This window comes from Eulemur rufifrons, chromosome 29 (assembly GCF_041146395.1).
Source record: "Eulemur rufifrons isolate Redbay chromosome 29, OSU_ERuf_1, whole genome shotgun sequence".
NCBI lineage: Eukaryota > Metazoa > Chordata > Mammalia > Primates > Lemuridae > Eulemur > Eulemur rufifrons.
The window spans coordinates 90,571,634-90,589,084 of record NC_091011.1 but is presented as its reverse complement, the minus strand read 5'-3'; the positions used below and the strand labels follow the sequence as shown (position 1 = coordinate 90,589,084).

Genomic DNA, 17,451 nt, shown 5'->3' with positions numbered 1-17,451 from the left:
ATTCCACTGTCAACCCAGCCCTTACTTAATCCCATAGCCCCCAGCCTGCTGTTTCATACCGTCACTCCCCCCAGGCCTCTGAGCAAGGCCAACCCAGGATTGACTCCCACCAGGAGGAGGTCAGTAAATGGAGCCAGGTCTCCATATCTTTATCCTTCTTTTCCCTGCTTTCAATCAGTTCTTCTGTCCACCAACCTACCTACCTACCTCCCTGTCAGCTCACCTGACTGCCCAGCTGCACGCCTGCTGCCTCTCCTTGCTCCAGCTCCATCAGTTTTTGGAAACACCAATGCTGCCCAAAACTGCACAATATTTTACCTAAAACTACTGCGACTATCTCAGCTATCCATTCATTTCTGTAAACACTTTAACAAAAAATATGTCCCCTAAAACTTCTGTTATCAACTGATGCCAGGAATATGAATCTTCTGCTTTACTCTGCCTTCTGGTGTCCTTTTAATTCTCTCTGACAATGTGAATTCTGACCCCACCGCTGCCCAGGCCCGGACTGTAGTACAGGGTCTGCTTCCAAGATCCCTCAGCTGATGTTCTCACATGAAGCGCACCATCTGCCCTAAAGAGGAGGGAGAGGCAGCGGTGTGTGTAAGAGAATCAAGCACTTGTCCCATCATAAAAGCCAAAGAAGGGAGATTTTCAAGGATACTGTGGTCAAACGGGCAAAATGCACTAGAAAAATCTAGAGAGAATACGTAGTTGGAAGAGGGTTTTGGTTACTGGATTTTGGTAACTAGGAAATCATTACTAACAATGATCAGCTTAGTAATGATAGAGGTGGTTCCAAATGCATAAAATTGAGGCAAGAAGAAGGCATAGGAAAGACTGATAACTTACCCAAGAATGTAGCTTACAATGATGGGAAGAAGAAAAATACAATAGAATCTTACACAGAAAAGAGCTCAAACGTGGGGCGTTTCAAGACAAGTTAGACAGACCTGGGCACATTGGAAGGCAAAGGACGCAGCCAGTGGAAGAGAGAGAGAGAGACTGAGGAATGGAGATGGTCAGAAACCAAGAAAACAGAGTCTCAGAAGTGACAGAAAGGAATGAGGATGAAAATACAGATCGAGGTGTTAGCCTTCGAGGGGGCAAGCACATCTCTTTTGTGAAGTCAAAAGGTAAGTGGAGGGCTCACATTTTAAAGAGATCAATTCTGAAAAAAGCTAAAGATTTTTCTTGAATGGCTTCAATGTTCTCAGTACAAGTGTATCAAACTGAATGAGATAACATGTGTACAATACTTGGCACAAAGTAACCGTTCACCATATGGGGGTCCAAGGAGACTTAGTAGCCCAGTAGTGGCAACAGTAAGAACATCAGAGAACATTTGTTGTTTACTATGTTCCAGAAACTTCTCTAAGCTATTGTAGTGGTAATGGTAGAGGTAGAAGCAACAGAAGTAGCATAATAAGTAGGGAACACCTGTTTAAGAATAAAGTGAGCAGAAGTAAGCTTGAGAAAAACAGAAGGGTGGTTGGCAGAGATGCTATGCAGATGCCATCAGCAAATGGGCAGACTATTATTGTGCATCTGTAGGGACCCACTTGAAGTTTGGCCAATTGGAAGAGGTTAGTATGTGTCTGGTCAGAAACGAAGCTAGTAGAGTGGCTGGAATTGTAGTAAGTAGGCAGTCATACTACATAAACGAGTACACAACTAGTTAAAAGATTCAGTAGATAGTATCTTAGAGGAAGGTTAGTGATAGCCATGGGACTTAAGTGTCTGCTTGCTAGTAGCTAGGCAAGAGCTTGGAAATAGTCAGGGATGGGAAATAGGGTTAGTACAGTAAGACAGACGTCACTGAAAATGGATGAATGGACAGGAAAATTGGGAGCACAGTTCCACAATATGACTTCATTTGAAGAACTGATTATATGACTGCAAAGAGATTAAAAATATTGCCCTCATCTTCATGTGGCTCAGCTTTTATTACAAGAAATCATCAAAGATGTTAAAAGTAATATTAGAAGTTCATAGACAATGGTGACAAGACTTTCTGATATAAAGTGGTGATACTGTAGACCTCAAATGAGAATAAGGAATAATAAGAGAAGGGTCAATCATTAGAATATTAGTTAGTGATAAGCAACTGTATTCTCCCTTTAATCCACCAATGTAATAGTGAATTAATAGATTTTCCAACCTTGAACTATCCCTGTATTCCTGAGAAAATTGTAAAAATATGTTTTTTAAAAATGTTGAATTTGCTTGGGTAATATTTTTAAATGTTTTTATCTATAAAATTAATTTATACATTTTTACAATATACTTAGAATTATTTTAATCTAAATTATGCAAATCTCATAAAATGAGTTAGGCAATTTTTCTTTCATTTTCTGATAAAACTTATGTAATATTTTGGAAATTATGTATCTCTTGACACTTTGGTAAAATCTACCTGCAAAATATTTTCCATGAGAGTAGTAAGAAGGGCAGAGACATTATCTAGATTATCTTTTTAATAGCAATTCAATTTCATAAATGATTATTATTCTATCTAAGTTTTCTACTTCTTTCTGGGCCAATAGGCTTTTTTTCAGATATGTGTCTGTTGCATCCATGAATACTTTTCAATAATATTCTTTTATTATTTTTAATCTCTACTATACCTATTTTAATTTCTACCTTTTCATTTTTTATTCATTTATATCTTTTCACATTTTTCCATGTTGAGAATCTCAGAAATTGATCCATATTCTTAGAATTTTCAAATATCTTTTCACATTTTTCCATGTTAAGAATCTCAGAAATTTATCCATATTCTTAGAATTTTCAAGAAAACAACTTAAGGTTTTGGTAATAATCTCTTTTTTGTTTCTTTTCTATGCTGTTGATTTCCTTATGTATCATTATAATTTATTTTTGATAATTTAGGTTTACTCTATTACTTTTTTCCTATCATCTATATTTCTATAAATTTATTAAAAAATTATGCAAAGCCCCAAAAGACATTAACTTTTGCTCCTTAAATTCATCAATAGTCATCAAACTCATAACTTTACCAACCTCTTCGCTGCTGGAGTAAGAGAAAAGCTTCTTTTCTCCCTAGAAGCAGGCAACCCACCAGCCAATCTGCAATCTAGTGACAAATGGCTGAGGAATGTGGAGATGATGTAAGCATTTTCATCCTCTGTTCAAACACGGATCCCACATGACTTGAAGCCTGAGAAAACTCACAGCCACCATCCAAGAGCAGACATAGGCACCAACAATCTGAGATATCCCTAGGCCCAAACAGTGAATCCCATTTGTTGACACAACTCTTTAAATAAAGCCAGCCCCCAGCCAAAGAAAACATTATGTAGAAAACCCCAAACTCCTGTCACTGCTAAACTTTGCTTTAGTTCAGGGCTAATCTACCCTGAAAATTATGTCCAAAGATCCTCTTGGCACTGTTTCCAAAATTCTGAACAGTGACTGTACTGCTATTTGCGTATGATGTCATCGCATCCACGACTTCTCATCACTAAGGAGGCCTGTCCAGATGGAGTCCTTTCCCAGCTGGTTCTCACCTTATTGGGAAACTATGCACAGAAAAAGAATGGGAATGAGAGAGCACTCTCAGTTCTGAAAGCTCAGTGCCAGGGAGAGGTGGGATGGAGCTCTGGATTGGAAAACATGTCAATCATGGCTCCACAATACAATAATATTTGAAAGTGATATTTATGTAGCAATTTATAATTTACAAAATATTTTTCATAAATAAGATCTCATTTAAAATCTCAAAACAATCTGCTAATTAGGTTGTATTCTTTTCTTATTCTTATATTTTAGTCATGGGAACTAAGGCTCAGATAAGGTAAATTACTTTCTAAAGTATACACAGTCACCACCACCACCACCAAAAAACACCTGGCAAATGTGGGATAGGAACCTAGAATTTTAGAATTCAGAATTTCGTTTCCAACCCTCTCCTTCTCCAAAGGATTTGGGGAGATGGCAGAAGTAGGACCCCTGCACCTCATGTGATTAGCACTCAAAGTTCCCCGTCATTCAGCATAAGAATCATGTGGGACTGAAGTAATTGTTTGTCATTACTAGGGGAAGTCACTCACCTACATCAGAAAATCGTTCTCCACGTAAATATTCTACAATTATGTATATATGCAAATTGGGAGACAGGCAGAACACAAGTGTAGGGTGGACTCAGCCAACAAATGGAGACCATGGACCTTCTCATAGTCTTCCTGTCTGGTTTCTTCTCATCTTTCTAAACTCCTCACACTGGAGAACATCAGGGATAACCTTTCAGACCCCCCCCCTTTTTTTTTACTCTGACTACACACATTCCCACAGTGATCTCTCCCAGTTTCATTTAAATACCACCTGTAATTGCTGAGTTAAATTTGTACCTCTAACTTGGATCTCTCTCGTGAACTGAAGACCACATGCCCAACTGCCCGTTAGACAGATCTGCTTAGACGTTTAATAGACATCTCAAACTTAATATGTCCCGCACTAAGCTTCTGATCTTGCCTCCTCCTAAAACTTGCTCCACCTGAGGCTGTTCTCATCTCAAGTAATGATACTTCTACCCTTCTGTTGCTCAGGCAGAAAAATCCTTTCTGACTCCTTTCTTTCTTTATACCCCATATCTAATCCATCAGGAAATCCTGCTGGCTCTATATTTAAAATATATCTAGACTCTACCCATCTCTCACCACTTCTACTGCAAACCTGATCCAAGTCACATTTGCCCTCACCTGGATCACTGGGGGGCTGACTTCTCCGCTTCCACCTGGTTCCCTACAGTCAGTTCGCCGCGCAGCAGCCAGAGTGAGCCTTTCATATCATCCCATTCCTGGAAACCTCCAGGGGCTTCCTGTGGTGCACAGAATAAAAGCCAAGTTCTCACAATCACCTGCAACTCATCTACTGGCTGCCCACTACTCTCTGACCTCACCTGCCATAATTCCGTCCTTCCTCACCTCACCTGAGCCACACTGGCCTCCTCGCTGGGCCACGAACATGCCAGACCTGCTCCTCACTCAGGGCTTCCACTGGCTAATTCCTCTGCCTGCAATGTTCTTCTCACAGACAGCTACATGGTTCACTTCTTTATCTCCTTTAAGTTTTGCACTAAATATCACTTTCTCACTAAAGCCTTCCTCAAATACCCTATTTAAAAATGCATGCTACTCCCTCAATTCTCTACCCTTTGTTTTTTCCCATTGGACTTATTACTTTCAAATATGCTACATAATTTACTTAATCTGACTGTGGTCTACTCTTCTCCCTAGAAGGTGAGCTCTGTGAGGATAGAAATTTTTGTCTGTTTTGCTCACTGATCTACACCCCGATATCTAGATCAAAGCCTGACCCATAGTAGGTACTAAATAAACATTTGTTAAATCAGTGAATTAATGGGTGAATAAATTGACTAAAACAGATGACCTCTAGAGTCCTGTGACTCCGGTGCACATATACACATGCAGGATAATAACCGAACAATCAAGGGTGAGTCTTCGGCTCCTAAACTTAAGGCGACCTGCCTGAATTGTCTAGTTCCTACTCCAGAGTCAGGAGTATCCCGTGGTGTAGGCTTCCTAGAGCCGACTTCTGAGGTCCCTGCACATGTGTGAGAATTAGGGAATTCATTCATGCATCTAAACGGCCATCTCCCTGCTCCAGCCATTGGACAAATTAAGACATTTAGGTCTGTCAGCACCTGCCACTTCCCCACGGGATCTGGAGTGGCCGCCTGGTCTAGCATGCAGAGGTGGGAATTGCTATGACAAGAGAAGCAAGGAACACTCTAGGGAAAGTGTGGCACCGATGGGACACACAGCATGTGGGCAGGTGGGCAGCTTGAGATAGGAACAGCTGTTTCCCTCTGGATGGCCGCAGTGGAGTTGCCTGTGTGCCAAGCCCCTCCCAGGTCTCCAACTTCGAGGGGGGACTGTGTGGTGAGTAATTAATCTCAGGATGCTTCTGTTCTTGCCCTCCCTTTGGAAGGGACCAGTATACTCCTCTCCTCCCCGTCTGCCCACCCCTCCAGGGAAATAAAGCAAGCTAAGGTTTAGTTCTGTCCAGACACAACTAATCAGAAGCTAAATCCCCGCTGTGGGCTCACCCTTCTCCCAGCCTCTCCACTCGAGCTCCCCCTGTCCTCCACGCCTGCCCCTGCATCTCCAGCCTCCTGCCCTCCATTTTCCTGGGATCTCTCCCACCTCCAGTCGCCATGCTCTGAGTCTCCTCCACACCCATCTCCAATTCGCTCCTCTCTCTGCACCCAGGTAAGGAGAGGCCTGGCACTAGGGGGGGCAGTGGGCAGAGGAGGAAGAAGCACCGACAGTAGAACATGGAAATAAGGAATCAAAACACACCCCACTCGCCTTGCAACTCCTTGCGAGATGAGCATTTATTCCCACGCCGCCACCCTCCTTCCCTCAGCGCTAGTGACCTGTGTCAGTAAATCAGGGAGCACACAGTGCTCAGCATGCTCCAACCTGTGGCACCTTCAGTCGTGGGTATGTTGAGGTGAGTGAGACAGCTAAGGATGCCAAGACTTGGAGGGTCTGCTTCTCTTTGCATGAGACGATTTTTCCCAAGTGTATCCCTTTTGCCTCAGCTTTCCCATCTAAAAATGGGAGACTTTTATCTTCTTCTTAAGGGAACAGAGGCTTTCATGGTGAGAAACAGCCAATGATATGCTGTTTCTATAGAATAATATGGAAGAATAGAATTGAGAAAAAACATTATTTCTTTAACTCTTAGAGGCAGAAAAGAGAGTTTTCAAGAAGGTAATATCTGTGGTTATCATTCAACTCCACGGAGACAAAAAACTCGACCATTAACAATGCCACGGAAGGAAAGCCTCTATTTGTTCCTCCTGCTTTTGCCCATGAATGAAACTCCCCAGGCCCCAGACCACATAACCACGGGGCCCCCCACTAAAGAGGATTTGGGCTAGCTGAACCCTGTGCATTTTGTTTTTATTTAATCTCTTTCTCAGCATCCACAGAGTTGTAGTCTGGAAACACAACACAGAGGTAGGCAATTGGATGGTGGGGAAAAAGTCCCATTGGAAAGAGCTCCTGAAGCTGGAATCATTCTCATGACTCTGAGTGTGATGGATTTTCTGAGCAGCCTGTGTCTTTCTGAGATAGCAACCCCAAGTTATCAGCCACACTCTCTCCTGGAAAATGGCTCACCCAGGAGATCAACATCTTTTTTTCACCAGTGTTTTTTTTTTTTTTTTAGTGTTGTTATTATTATTGTGATGAATCATGAAAATACCATGGCAATACTGAGGTAGCCTTGGTTTCCGCAGCCAAGCAGCTGCCTTGCCCCAATACTTCATACCAATTCCCAGTCTGTGCCCAGCAAGGAACAGAAAAACATCTTTTAAAAGGAAGGTCTTCTGGGTTTTCAAGGAAGCCCTCTTGCTGTTTTGAAATTAAAAGTATTTGCAACCCTACTAAAATTGACTTCATGGAAAATGATAGTTGATTTTAAAGATGAATTTTGGAAACAAACTAGCTTCATTATAGAGAAAGATGCTAATATTTTTCAAGTAGATAGATAGGTAACTAATCTTCAGGCCTGGAATACTTTTCAAAATGTCAGTTGCAATGATCATGCATTTCTGTGTGATGAAGTTGACCTTCACAGTACCAGAACTGGGACAGTTTCTTTGCCAGACAATTTTGATGTTGAACATTAAAGTGCTCATTTCTGAAACTTATCCCTCTTCCTTTGGCAGAAGCCTGAGTCAGAGACATTAGTTAAAATGGGTGCTGCTTCGCTCAAGTAGGGAATTTTTTTAAAAAGCATCAAAGGCAGACAGCCAGCTGTAAGACCAGCAGGACTCCTAGATTCAAAGCCCCTGTCCAGATGAAAATAAAAGGGAGCAGGAAGCCTGAAATGATACTTTCCTCAAAGCCCTAATCCCACAATCGACTTCTGGAGAAAAGAGAGCTCATCGTGACGACTATTCAGGGAGGTCTAAAGACAAGCATACCTGTTGTGGGGACTGGTGATTCTGAATTGTCAGGAAACTAGAGGCAGAAATGTTGGTCAAAATGCAAAGCCCAAGATAGCGCATTGACCCAGAGCTAGTGGACTAAAAGACTGCCCAGGTAACCATCACTTTAAGAAGGGCTTCAGGGCAAGCACCAGGATTATCCAGTGCATCTCATTGTATAACACGCAGGCTTGTTAAATTCTTCAGAAAACACCATGAAGGGGGAAAGCAAGAATGTTTGTGCAAGGAAGACATTCCCTATTAAGTTTACTTAAATACTTTTAGAACAGAAATATGCCAACAAAAACCTAACCCTTGATTTCCTCTATTTAGACTTCCAAAAGACTTTGACAAGATCTCATACCAAATTTAATCATCACAGATTCAGCAGGTGGCTTCTTCATGTAAAAGGAACCTGCTCATGAGACAGAAACACCATGCGGGCAAGTAGCGTATGTCCAGGGATCGAGACTGAGATCACAAAGGGTTATGAGGGAGTACACAGTGAAACTGACAAATCCAAAAATGATATTCAGCTGCAGGGAAGAAATTACCAGATTGATGAGGAAAAAAACACTAAAAATATTGTAAGTTTGCATGACAGCAAAAAAATAATGAGTTTAATTCAAGGTAATTCATTTCAGAAAACAAATTTAAATTTAAAATACATAATGCAAACATACATAAATTATTTTCAAGTTATCCATCATAAACCAAGGAAAAGGCCTATAGGACATAGAAAAAGGAGTCATTATAGTAATTATAGTTGTCGCTGCTATGCAGACGGAGCCCAAAGACTAACACTGTAGAAGTAACATAATGTGATTAGTAACCACTTTTTGTTAATTTCTTTGTGCCTGGCATCGTGTGATGGGCTTTGTTTATAATATGCCTAATTCTCACAGCAACCGTATGAATTGGGCATCTTCATCTACATTCATATGCAAAGCCACTAAGGATCAGGGAAACCGAGTCTATCAACTGTAGTCCATTGAATCCAGACATGTCTTCTTCCATAGCTTGTACAGTCTCAGAAAGACAGTAGGAAACCTAAGAGGAAAAAAGTGGAAAGATAGCTAGAGATATAGAGATAGGTAGAAGATAAATAGATATAGGTGTATAGACAGACAGACAGACTTACCTGCATCTGTATCTACTCATCTTCCAAGGAGGTTCTCATACCCAGAACATTCCCACTCTGCTTCCTGGACCTCAAGAAGATAGAAAAAGCTCTAGAACATCATCCAAAATGACACAATCAAGAGGTGAGGAGAGTTCCTTGATGGAAAGATGAATACTCAGAGGAAATATGACCTTAGCCTGTCAAGTAATAAAGGCTAACAGTACAAATGCTTTCAGTGTTTCTGTACACCGACTATGTGTCAGGTCTGTACCAGAAACTTGTGCACGTTATTTCTTGGAATCCTCATCAAGTGTCTCTTTCATTCCCCCCTTTCACAGTGAGGAGTCTGAGGCTCTGGATGAATTAATTAACTTGACCCCCTTCCCAAGTCAGGCACCCAGAAAACAACAAAGGAATAAATAAATAAACTATGGAGACTCTTACTACTTCATCAACGATTCAGGCTAAGAAAAAATATCATCTTTTGAATGTATAGTGTGTTATTCCTAAAAAGAGGCACTGGATAAAAATAGGTTCCAGAATAATTTATATAAATTCATAGACCAGAGGCCCATGACAAGTTATCAAGTAAAATTAAGAAATCCAGGCATATTCATAATCTAAGTTTAATTTCTTACGAGACAATGATAAAATTTTACTCTGGCCTCTCCTTTGGTGCTTTCCTAAACTATAATACTAGATCAGTAGGTTCACGTCTACTCTGAAAGACAATTCTTGCAGAAATGGAACCATTTGGGCAGGAGTTGTGAGAACTAGGCTCTAGTTCAGTTCTGCTGCCAAAAGACAGCATTGAGATCCCAGGCTGGGCCTCGCTTGCTAGAACAAGGGTCCCCAACCTATGGTGAGTTGTGTCATTATTTCATTATATATTACAATGTAATAATAATAATAAAGTGTACAATAAATGTAATGCGCTTGAGTCATCCTGAAACCATCCGCCCCCACCCCCGGTCCAAGGAAAAATTGTCTTCCATGAAAACGGTCCTGGGGCCGAAAAGGTTGGGGACTGCTGTGCTAACACAAGAGGGTCTAGATCATTTGACCTTTAAGCTGCATTTCGGTCAGCACTCTATGGACTCCTCAAGACCCAAAGGGGCCTGACCTGTCTGCGCCTCACAACTCCCGTTCCACACCACTCTTTAGAAGTGCGTCGATTGACTACTGAAATGACTGATTTAAAGCATCATAATTACAGATCATTTTAATTATTCTGCACAGCAAAAATCAAAGCCCAGATCTGCTTCTCCAGCCCAGCAAGGCTTCCAGCCATATCCAGATGTCCTGGGCCACCAGCCAGCCATTCCTCCCTGGGTCCTCTGTGGAGACTTACACAATTAGAAAAGCGAATCTGCCAGGACAATAACAATAGCAGCAATGAATGTCAAAGCTAAGGAGAAATTATTTTTAGATTTGCTATCTTACATTATCTGCATTACTGTTCACATCCACATGTCCTCAAGAAAAATGTCAGGGAAGGGAAATCTGAGGACAGAAATGCCTAGACGACTGTGGATAACTTCTAGTCTGGGGAAGGAGGGAGAGATAGGAAGAGAGGTAGGGTGTGCCCCGTGGGAAGGATGTGTGGGGAGAGAGATGATAAGGAAGACTATATAGTGGACAAGACCTGGACTGCCGGGGGCTAGATTGCTCGGGAGCAAATCTGGCTTTACTACTAACTAGCTGTATGACATTTAATTCCTTTAGGCCTCAATTTCCTCAGCCATAAGATGGGTATAAAAAGAGTCCTTTGACCTTATCTGGTTGTCACTCGGCATAAGTGAGTTAGACGTGTAAAGTCCTCGTGAGCATTTGCCTGGCACTCTCCTAAGTGCTAGGTATCATGGTTGATGTTATTAATCACCTGAAAGAGAACATCTGCCCTTCTGTGCCTAGAGGAGGGTGGCTCAGGCAGGCCTGGTGGTGTTTTCTTCTCTCTCTGCAGCTTCTTCTGCTAAAGTAGAGCCAGATTTGAATCACTGATGCTTTGAGACTGTCTGTTTTCCCTCCTCCTCCCAGAGAAAAGGCACTTGAACATATATTCCTAGAGTTTGTGACAATTCCTCCTAAAAACTCGAAGACTGGAAACATTCCTTAGTCTTTTTTTCATTTAATTGACCCTTCTGGCTTGCTTTACATGACCTTGTTTTTTGATTTTTTAATTTTAGTTTTTTAATTGACAAATAATAATTGTACATATTCACAGGGTACATAGTGATGTTTCAATACATAAAATGTATAGCTCTCAGATCAGGGTAATTAGCATATCCACCATCTCAACATTTATCATTTCTTTGCACTGGGAACGTTCAATACCCTTCTTCTAGCTATTTGCAACTATATGTTATTGTTAATTATAGTCATCCTACAGTGGTATGAAACCCTGAAACTTATTCCTCTCTAGCTGTAATTTTGTATCCTTTAACAAATCTCTCCCTGTCTCTCCCTTCCCACTCCCCTTCCCAGGCTCTAGTATCCTCTGTTCTACTTTTAACTTCTGTGAGATCAACTTTTTTTTTAGCTTCCATGAGTGTTTGTAAAATATGATGCACCTTGAGCTCCCGGTTATTGGTGCCCTCACCAGCCTTGCTCTTCATCTACATTGCGGTGCAGGTGGGAAAAAGAACCGAATGTTTCTGCTTCTCCCTCCTGCACCCCCTGCCCCCACCATGCAGGACATGAGTAGCAAGAAGTAAAGAGGCCGAACAGAGGTGGGGGGCAGGGGAGAGAGCGCTGTCCTGGGCATTCCCTGTGGTGGGCACCTCAACAGCTTGCCCGGCCCGAAACCCCCAAGACAGCCAGGCCTCTCTCTCGTTCACACCTAAAGCTCCGACACTTGGCAAAGAAGAGGCACCCGACACAGGTTTGTTATATTTCCTCTATTGACTGAAGAGTGGCTGAAAAATTGGTAAGTGGAGGCTCTAAAACGGAAGGGAAATGATTCTGCCTCCCTCAGCCCTGCCCAAAACAACACCCTACTCTTCCTCCATGAGGCCGAAAACATCTGTTTGAATGTGCTCTCCCCAGACAGGAGAGAAAGAGCAAGGGGTGACGCTGAGAAACAAACACCCCCAGAATTCTCCTCCCAGAAGGGAGCGGTAGAGAGCAAAAGCCCAGCTCCCTGCATTCCTTCCTGCTCTTTCACCCGGTGTGCCAGCTGCCCTGTGACCCAGCTTTATTGCTACTGCACTCTGTGGTGTCACAGCTAGGGACAGACTTCACCTCCAACACTGCTTATAAACAGTGATTACAAGAGGAAATATTTGAGCTTACAATTAAAATTCATAAAAAAAGAGAAAAGGCAATAAAAAGATACCATTAATATCTACTGGAAAATTCCAGGCTCCCCCTCCAGTTTGCACGGCCTCCAACCTCCGACCACCTCATGCTGCCTCTGTTGCAGCTGACCTGTGTACTGTCAGTGTTTTCCAAATGTTGCCTGCAAATGAGTCACCAGAGAATGCTTAGAAAGAAACTGCATTCGGATGGCAAATTTGGAATGTACTGCTAACTCTGAAAGCAAGTTAGAACAGATGCACATCACCTGTTCTCACGTTGACAAAGTATTAATAAAAATGTTAGGGACATGTCGTTCCTGAGGCGCCCGGTGAGGCCCTCCCACAAAGCACACCCTGCTTGCCTGCGTGTCTGCCCCAGTGCCTAGCACAGACCTGGGTCTCTATTGAAAGCTAAACAAATATGAATTTTCTTCACTCAGGTGACCTTTTCTCAGAACCTCATATAGGTCACGTAAAGTTCTGTATTCAGCCTCAGGAATGCAGATTCTGTTCCCAACTTCCTATAAGCAGTTAAGTCTTTCAACAACCCCCTCTTCCCCCCACCCCAGCTTTATTTTCCTCCTTAAAATTATGAAGTTGCCCGAGATGATCTCTAAGGCCCTCATCACCTTTTTGTGATTTTATGACTTGCCACAGAAGGCAACTCAGAAGTGACAGAGTGGGGCAAGCAGGAAGAAACAGAAGCAGGGACTAAAGACATTCCCTGCCTCGGGAGACTCAGGTGCAGCAGACATAATATTCATGGCCATATGGACCCACAAAATAATAGAGTACCGAGGCACACGGCAGTCAGGAGCCATGCATTGCAAAGAGGGGAATAAAATCAGGCTTCTTTGGAAAGAGCACGTTTACAAAGCAACTCTAGGGATTCTAATGCAGGAGGCAGCAAAAACTGCGCTGTTTTTCTGAACAAGTCAGTAAGATACCCTCCTGGGGAGGACGTTGGAAACGGACCCATGAACCATTGTCACCTCTCTGCAGCCATCTTTCCTGGCTCACCTCTAACTTACACTTGACCTTTTCTCCTCCCAAGGCCAAAGAGGACGGGCACACAAACTCACCCTTCACTCACTTCTCTCCCCCAGGCGCCTCCGGTGGGCCTGTGGATGGACAGCCCCAGCAACGCCACCATGCCCTGTGGCTTTCTTCTTCAAGGCTTCTCTGAGTTCCCACACCTGAGGCCCGCGCTCTTCCTGTTACTGCTGGCGGTGCACCTGACCACCCTGAGCGGAAACCTTCTCATCCTGGTGGCCGTGGCCTCGGTGCCCAGCCGGCCGCCCATGCTGCTCTTTCTGTGCCAGCTGTCAGCCATCGAGCTCTGCTACACGCTGGTGGTGGTGCCTCGCTCCCTGGCCGACCTGACCGTGCCTGGCCACGCCAGCGGCAGCCCCATCTCCTTCCTGGGCTGCGCTCTGCAGATGCAGATGTTCGTGGCGCTGGGCGGGGCCGAATGCTTCCTGCTGGCCGCCATGGCCTATGACCGCTACGTGGCCATCTGCCACCCGCTGCGCTACGCGGCCCTGGTGACCCCGGGGTTGTGCGCGCGACTGGCTCTGGCCTGCTGCCTCGGGGGACTGGCAGTGTCCGTGGGGCTCACGGTGGCCGTCTTCCACCTGCCTTTCTGCGGCTCCCGCCTGCTGGTGCATTTCTTCTGCGACATCACGGCGCTGCTGCACCTGGCCTGCACGCGGAGCTACGCCGACGAGCTGCCGCTGCTGGGCGCCTGCCTCGTGCTGCTGCTGCTGCCCTTGGTGCTCATCCTGACCTCCTACGGCGCCATCGCCGCCACTCTGCGCCGCCTGCGCTCCCCCGGGGGCCGGCGCAAGGCCGCCTCCACCTGCGCCTCGCACCTGGCAGTGTCCTTCCTGCACTATGGCTGCGCCACTTTCATGTACGTGAGGCCTAAAGCCAGCTACTCCCCGCGGCTGGACCGCACGCTGGCGCTGGTCTACACCAATGTCACACCGTTGCTGTACCCGCTCATCTACAGCCTGCGCAACCGCGAGGTCACCGCCGCCATCCGCAGGGTGCTGGGGCGCCGGCGGCCAGGCCAAGCCCGGGGTCGTCTGTGTGAACCCTGACAGCAGGCAGGGACCAGGCCAAAGTGGGCAGCGCCATTCCCTAAAGTTGTCCCTATCATGAGGTGTCTGCATTGGGAAAGCCACCAGGGGGACTCAAGGACTGGATTCAGGAATGAGAACTTGGAAGTGTCCACGTAAGGAGAGCCTCCTAGCAGTTTCTCCATCCTCCACCCCTCCCCTGAGGAATGGCCTAGAAAGTGTGGGATAGAGCCCTAGACCTGGATTTAGTGGTTCCATAAGTACCTGCTGAGTTTTTGCCACCTGCAGGAGCCCGGGCAAGGTGCTGGGCTGGCGGTGATGAAGGAGGCATAACTCATGGCCCTACAAGGCTGTAGACCCTTAGGTGACAAGGCCAGGTGTAAGTAGTGACCAGAGATGGGTGGAGGCCTCATAGTGGCTCAAGAGGGGTTACCCATGCCAGACTTTTCCCTCTTGGAGGAGAAAGACATCTGAGTGGAGAAAGGGAGGCTGCGTAGGGCTTACCCAGGGAAACAGAAGGGTGAGGACTGCCCCAGGCGGAAATGGTTCACAGGGGCTGGGGCGCACTGGGAAGGGCCTTGGAACAGCTGAGGGATCTGAATTCACGGAGGGATGTGCAGACCTGCCCTCCCGCATGATCACTCAGACTGCAGGCTGGTGACTGAGCTGGAGACAGGAAGACCCACTTAGGAAACTGCTGCCACAGTCTAAGCGAGAGGCGATGGAGTCTGGCCCAGAGTGTCAGCACAGCGGATTAGGCCACACGGAAAGAGTCCAGAGATAGCTGGGTGTGGACACGACAGGACTTTGATTGGAGAAGGGGCAGGGAAGAAAGAAGAGTTAAGGTCCACTTCTAACCTAGGTCCTTTGTGGGTGGCGGTGCTCTTGCTGAGAAGGAGAACACAGGAGCAAGTGGGGAGAGAGGAGGAGGAGGGGTTTTGTTTTGAACATGTCACATTGAAAGGCCGCTAGCACAAACCTGGGAAGATGCTGGTTGAGGAGGCAAATGCATGGACCCAGAGCTGGGGGAGAGGTTCAGGACGAGGGATCGATGGCTCCTGAGACCATGGAGGTGGGCGACACCACCCAGGGAGAGTGTATAAGGGAAGAGAAGAAGCCCCAGCCAGAACTCGGGAGAAGGCCGGCGTGAGAGGGAGTGGAGGAAGAGAGCAGCCGAGGCGTGAGAACTGCTGAGACTCCACGGCCTTGGCCATTCCTTCCTTCCCTCTCCAGCTTCAGTTGGTGTAACCGCAGAATGAGGGCCAGACTAAGCGGTCTGCCAGGTTTCTGCTTGTCCTCCGATCCCTTAAAGTGGAACATGCAAAGGTACGTATGGATCACTTAAAAAGGAACAAAAGAAAATAAGTGTCAACAATTTAGTGCCAACTGAATGTCTAAAGGATGACAAATGGGGAGTTGAAGTAATGATCAGATACAGGTGGCATTAATCAGGAAGGTTTTCTGGATGAGACTACGAGGTTGTCTGAAATGACTTTTGGAAAAAGTGACTCCTTTGCTTTGATTCAAATCATCTGGAAGTCAATTAAAATGCCCACTAACTAACTTGACTCTGGGGAAGGCCAGTGAACTCAGAAAGTCAGCTGATGGAGGGCCTGGGCCACAAGCTTTTGTAGACCCTCTGTCCCATGAGTAGCCACCTTCCTGGGATGTTAAAGACAGTTTCTAGAGGTAGTGAGTGTGTACACTTGCTCTCAGAATGATTGACAGCGAACTCAGGGTAACTAGGATGGGAACCCTCAAAGGTAACTTGGGGAAGCTAAGCAGGGAACCAGGGAACACACTCTTCTAATATTTTTATGGTTTCAGGCCTTACGTTTAAATCTTTTTTTTTTTTTTTTTCGTTTAAATCTTTAATCCATCTTGAGTTAATTTTTGTATGTGGTGAGAGATGGGAATCCAGTTTCATTCTTCTGCATGAGGCTGTCCAATTTTCCCAGCACTGTTTATTGAATAGAATGGCCTTGGTGATGGAAGGATACATTTTCACAACTTCTGTAGAGGGCCAGTGGGCAGTATTAATTAAAATGAAAGGCATGTATCACTTGTTTCAATAATTTTGCTTCCAGGGTTTGACCTTACAAATTTATTTGCCTTGTGGGAAAATATGAATGTTCAAAAATATTCATGTCAGCATTACTTGAATTAGCCAAAAAACCCTAGAAATTTCTTAAATATCCATCAATATGTGACTGATTAAATACATGTTGGGTCATCCCTGTGATGAAACCCTACGCAGCTGCCAACAATATGAAGCAGGTTTATCTGTGCCGGGTGGGAGACCAGGTCTCATACAAGTTGTTAAGTGAAAAAAGCAAGGTGGGTGATCATATGCTTCGAAGCATCATCCTTGACTCTACTCTCTTCTTCTGGCACATCTGGCCTTTCCCCTTGTTATGTCCACTCTGCAGATCCTCCCGGGGGCCGCTTGTCATTCAGATGCTCCCTCCACTCCAGCACTGACTCCTCAGAGAGGCCTTCGCTGATCACCCTGTGTGATGTTGCCCCTCTGCCGTCTCTCACATTGTCATGCTTTAATCTCTAATCATCTTTCATTGTTGGAAATTATCTTACTTGCTTTTTTCACTTTTTAATTGCCCACTCCTCCCAAAATAATGTAAACCCTATGAAAATTGTCTGCTTTACTCACCATGGTGCTCACAGTCCCTAAGAGTGTCTGGCATGGAGTAGTTGCTCAATAAATTATTAAATGAATGAGTCAATGGACCAATATTTATGGTACGCTAGCATTCATAAACAAAAATACACAATGTGTGTGTGCCCATATATGTCCTAGGTGTTTTATACATGCACATTCATACACACACATGTTGGTGACAAAGTAAAAGTCTGACTGGAGAATAGAGGAGGACAGTTCCATAATTTTCATTGAATAACCTCCTTACATACGTGTGTGTTACTTATTCAATAAATGTTTTTCCAAATAAA

General features: G+C 44.6%; 2 protein-coding genes across 2 annotated transcripts in view; one reads left to right on the top strand and one right to left on the bottom strand.

Moving 5' to 3' along the window:
- The window catches only part of TMEM139 (transmembrane protein 139), a 360,773-nt gene that overhangs the window by 146,255 nt on the left and 197,067 nt on the right, over positions 1 to 17,451 (bottom strand). The gene's annotated exons all lie outside the window — the stretch shown is intronic.
- LOC138377484 (olfactory receptor 10AC1) lies at positions 13,447 to 14,572 on the top strand. The gene has a single exon (XM_069462409.1). The coding sequence runs from the start codon at positions 13,531 to 13,533 to the stop codon at positions 14,503 to 14,505; it is 975 nt and encodes a 324-aa protein (XP_069318510.1). The 5' UTR covers positions 13,447 to 13,530; the 3' UTR covers positions 14,506 to 14,572.

Excerpts from the sequence above, each read along its gene's own strand:
- LOC138377484 (XM_069462409.1), top strand. The coding sequence starts at position 13,531 with ATGGACAGCCCCAGCAACGCCACCATGCCCTGTGGCTTTCTTCTTCAA.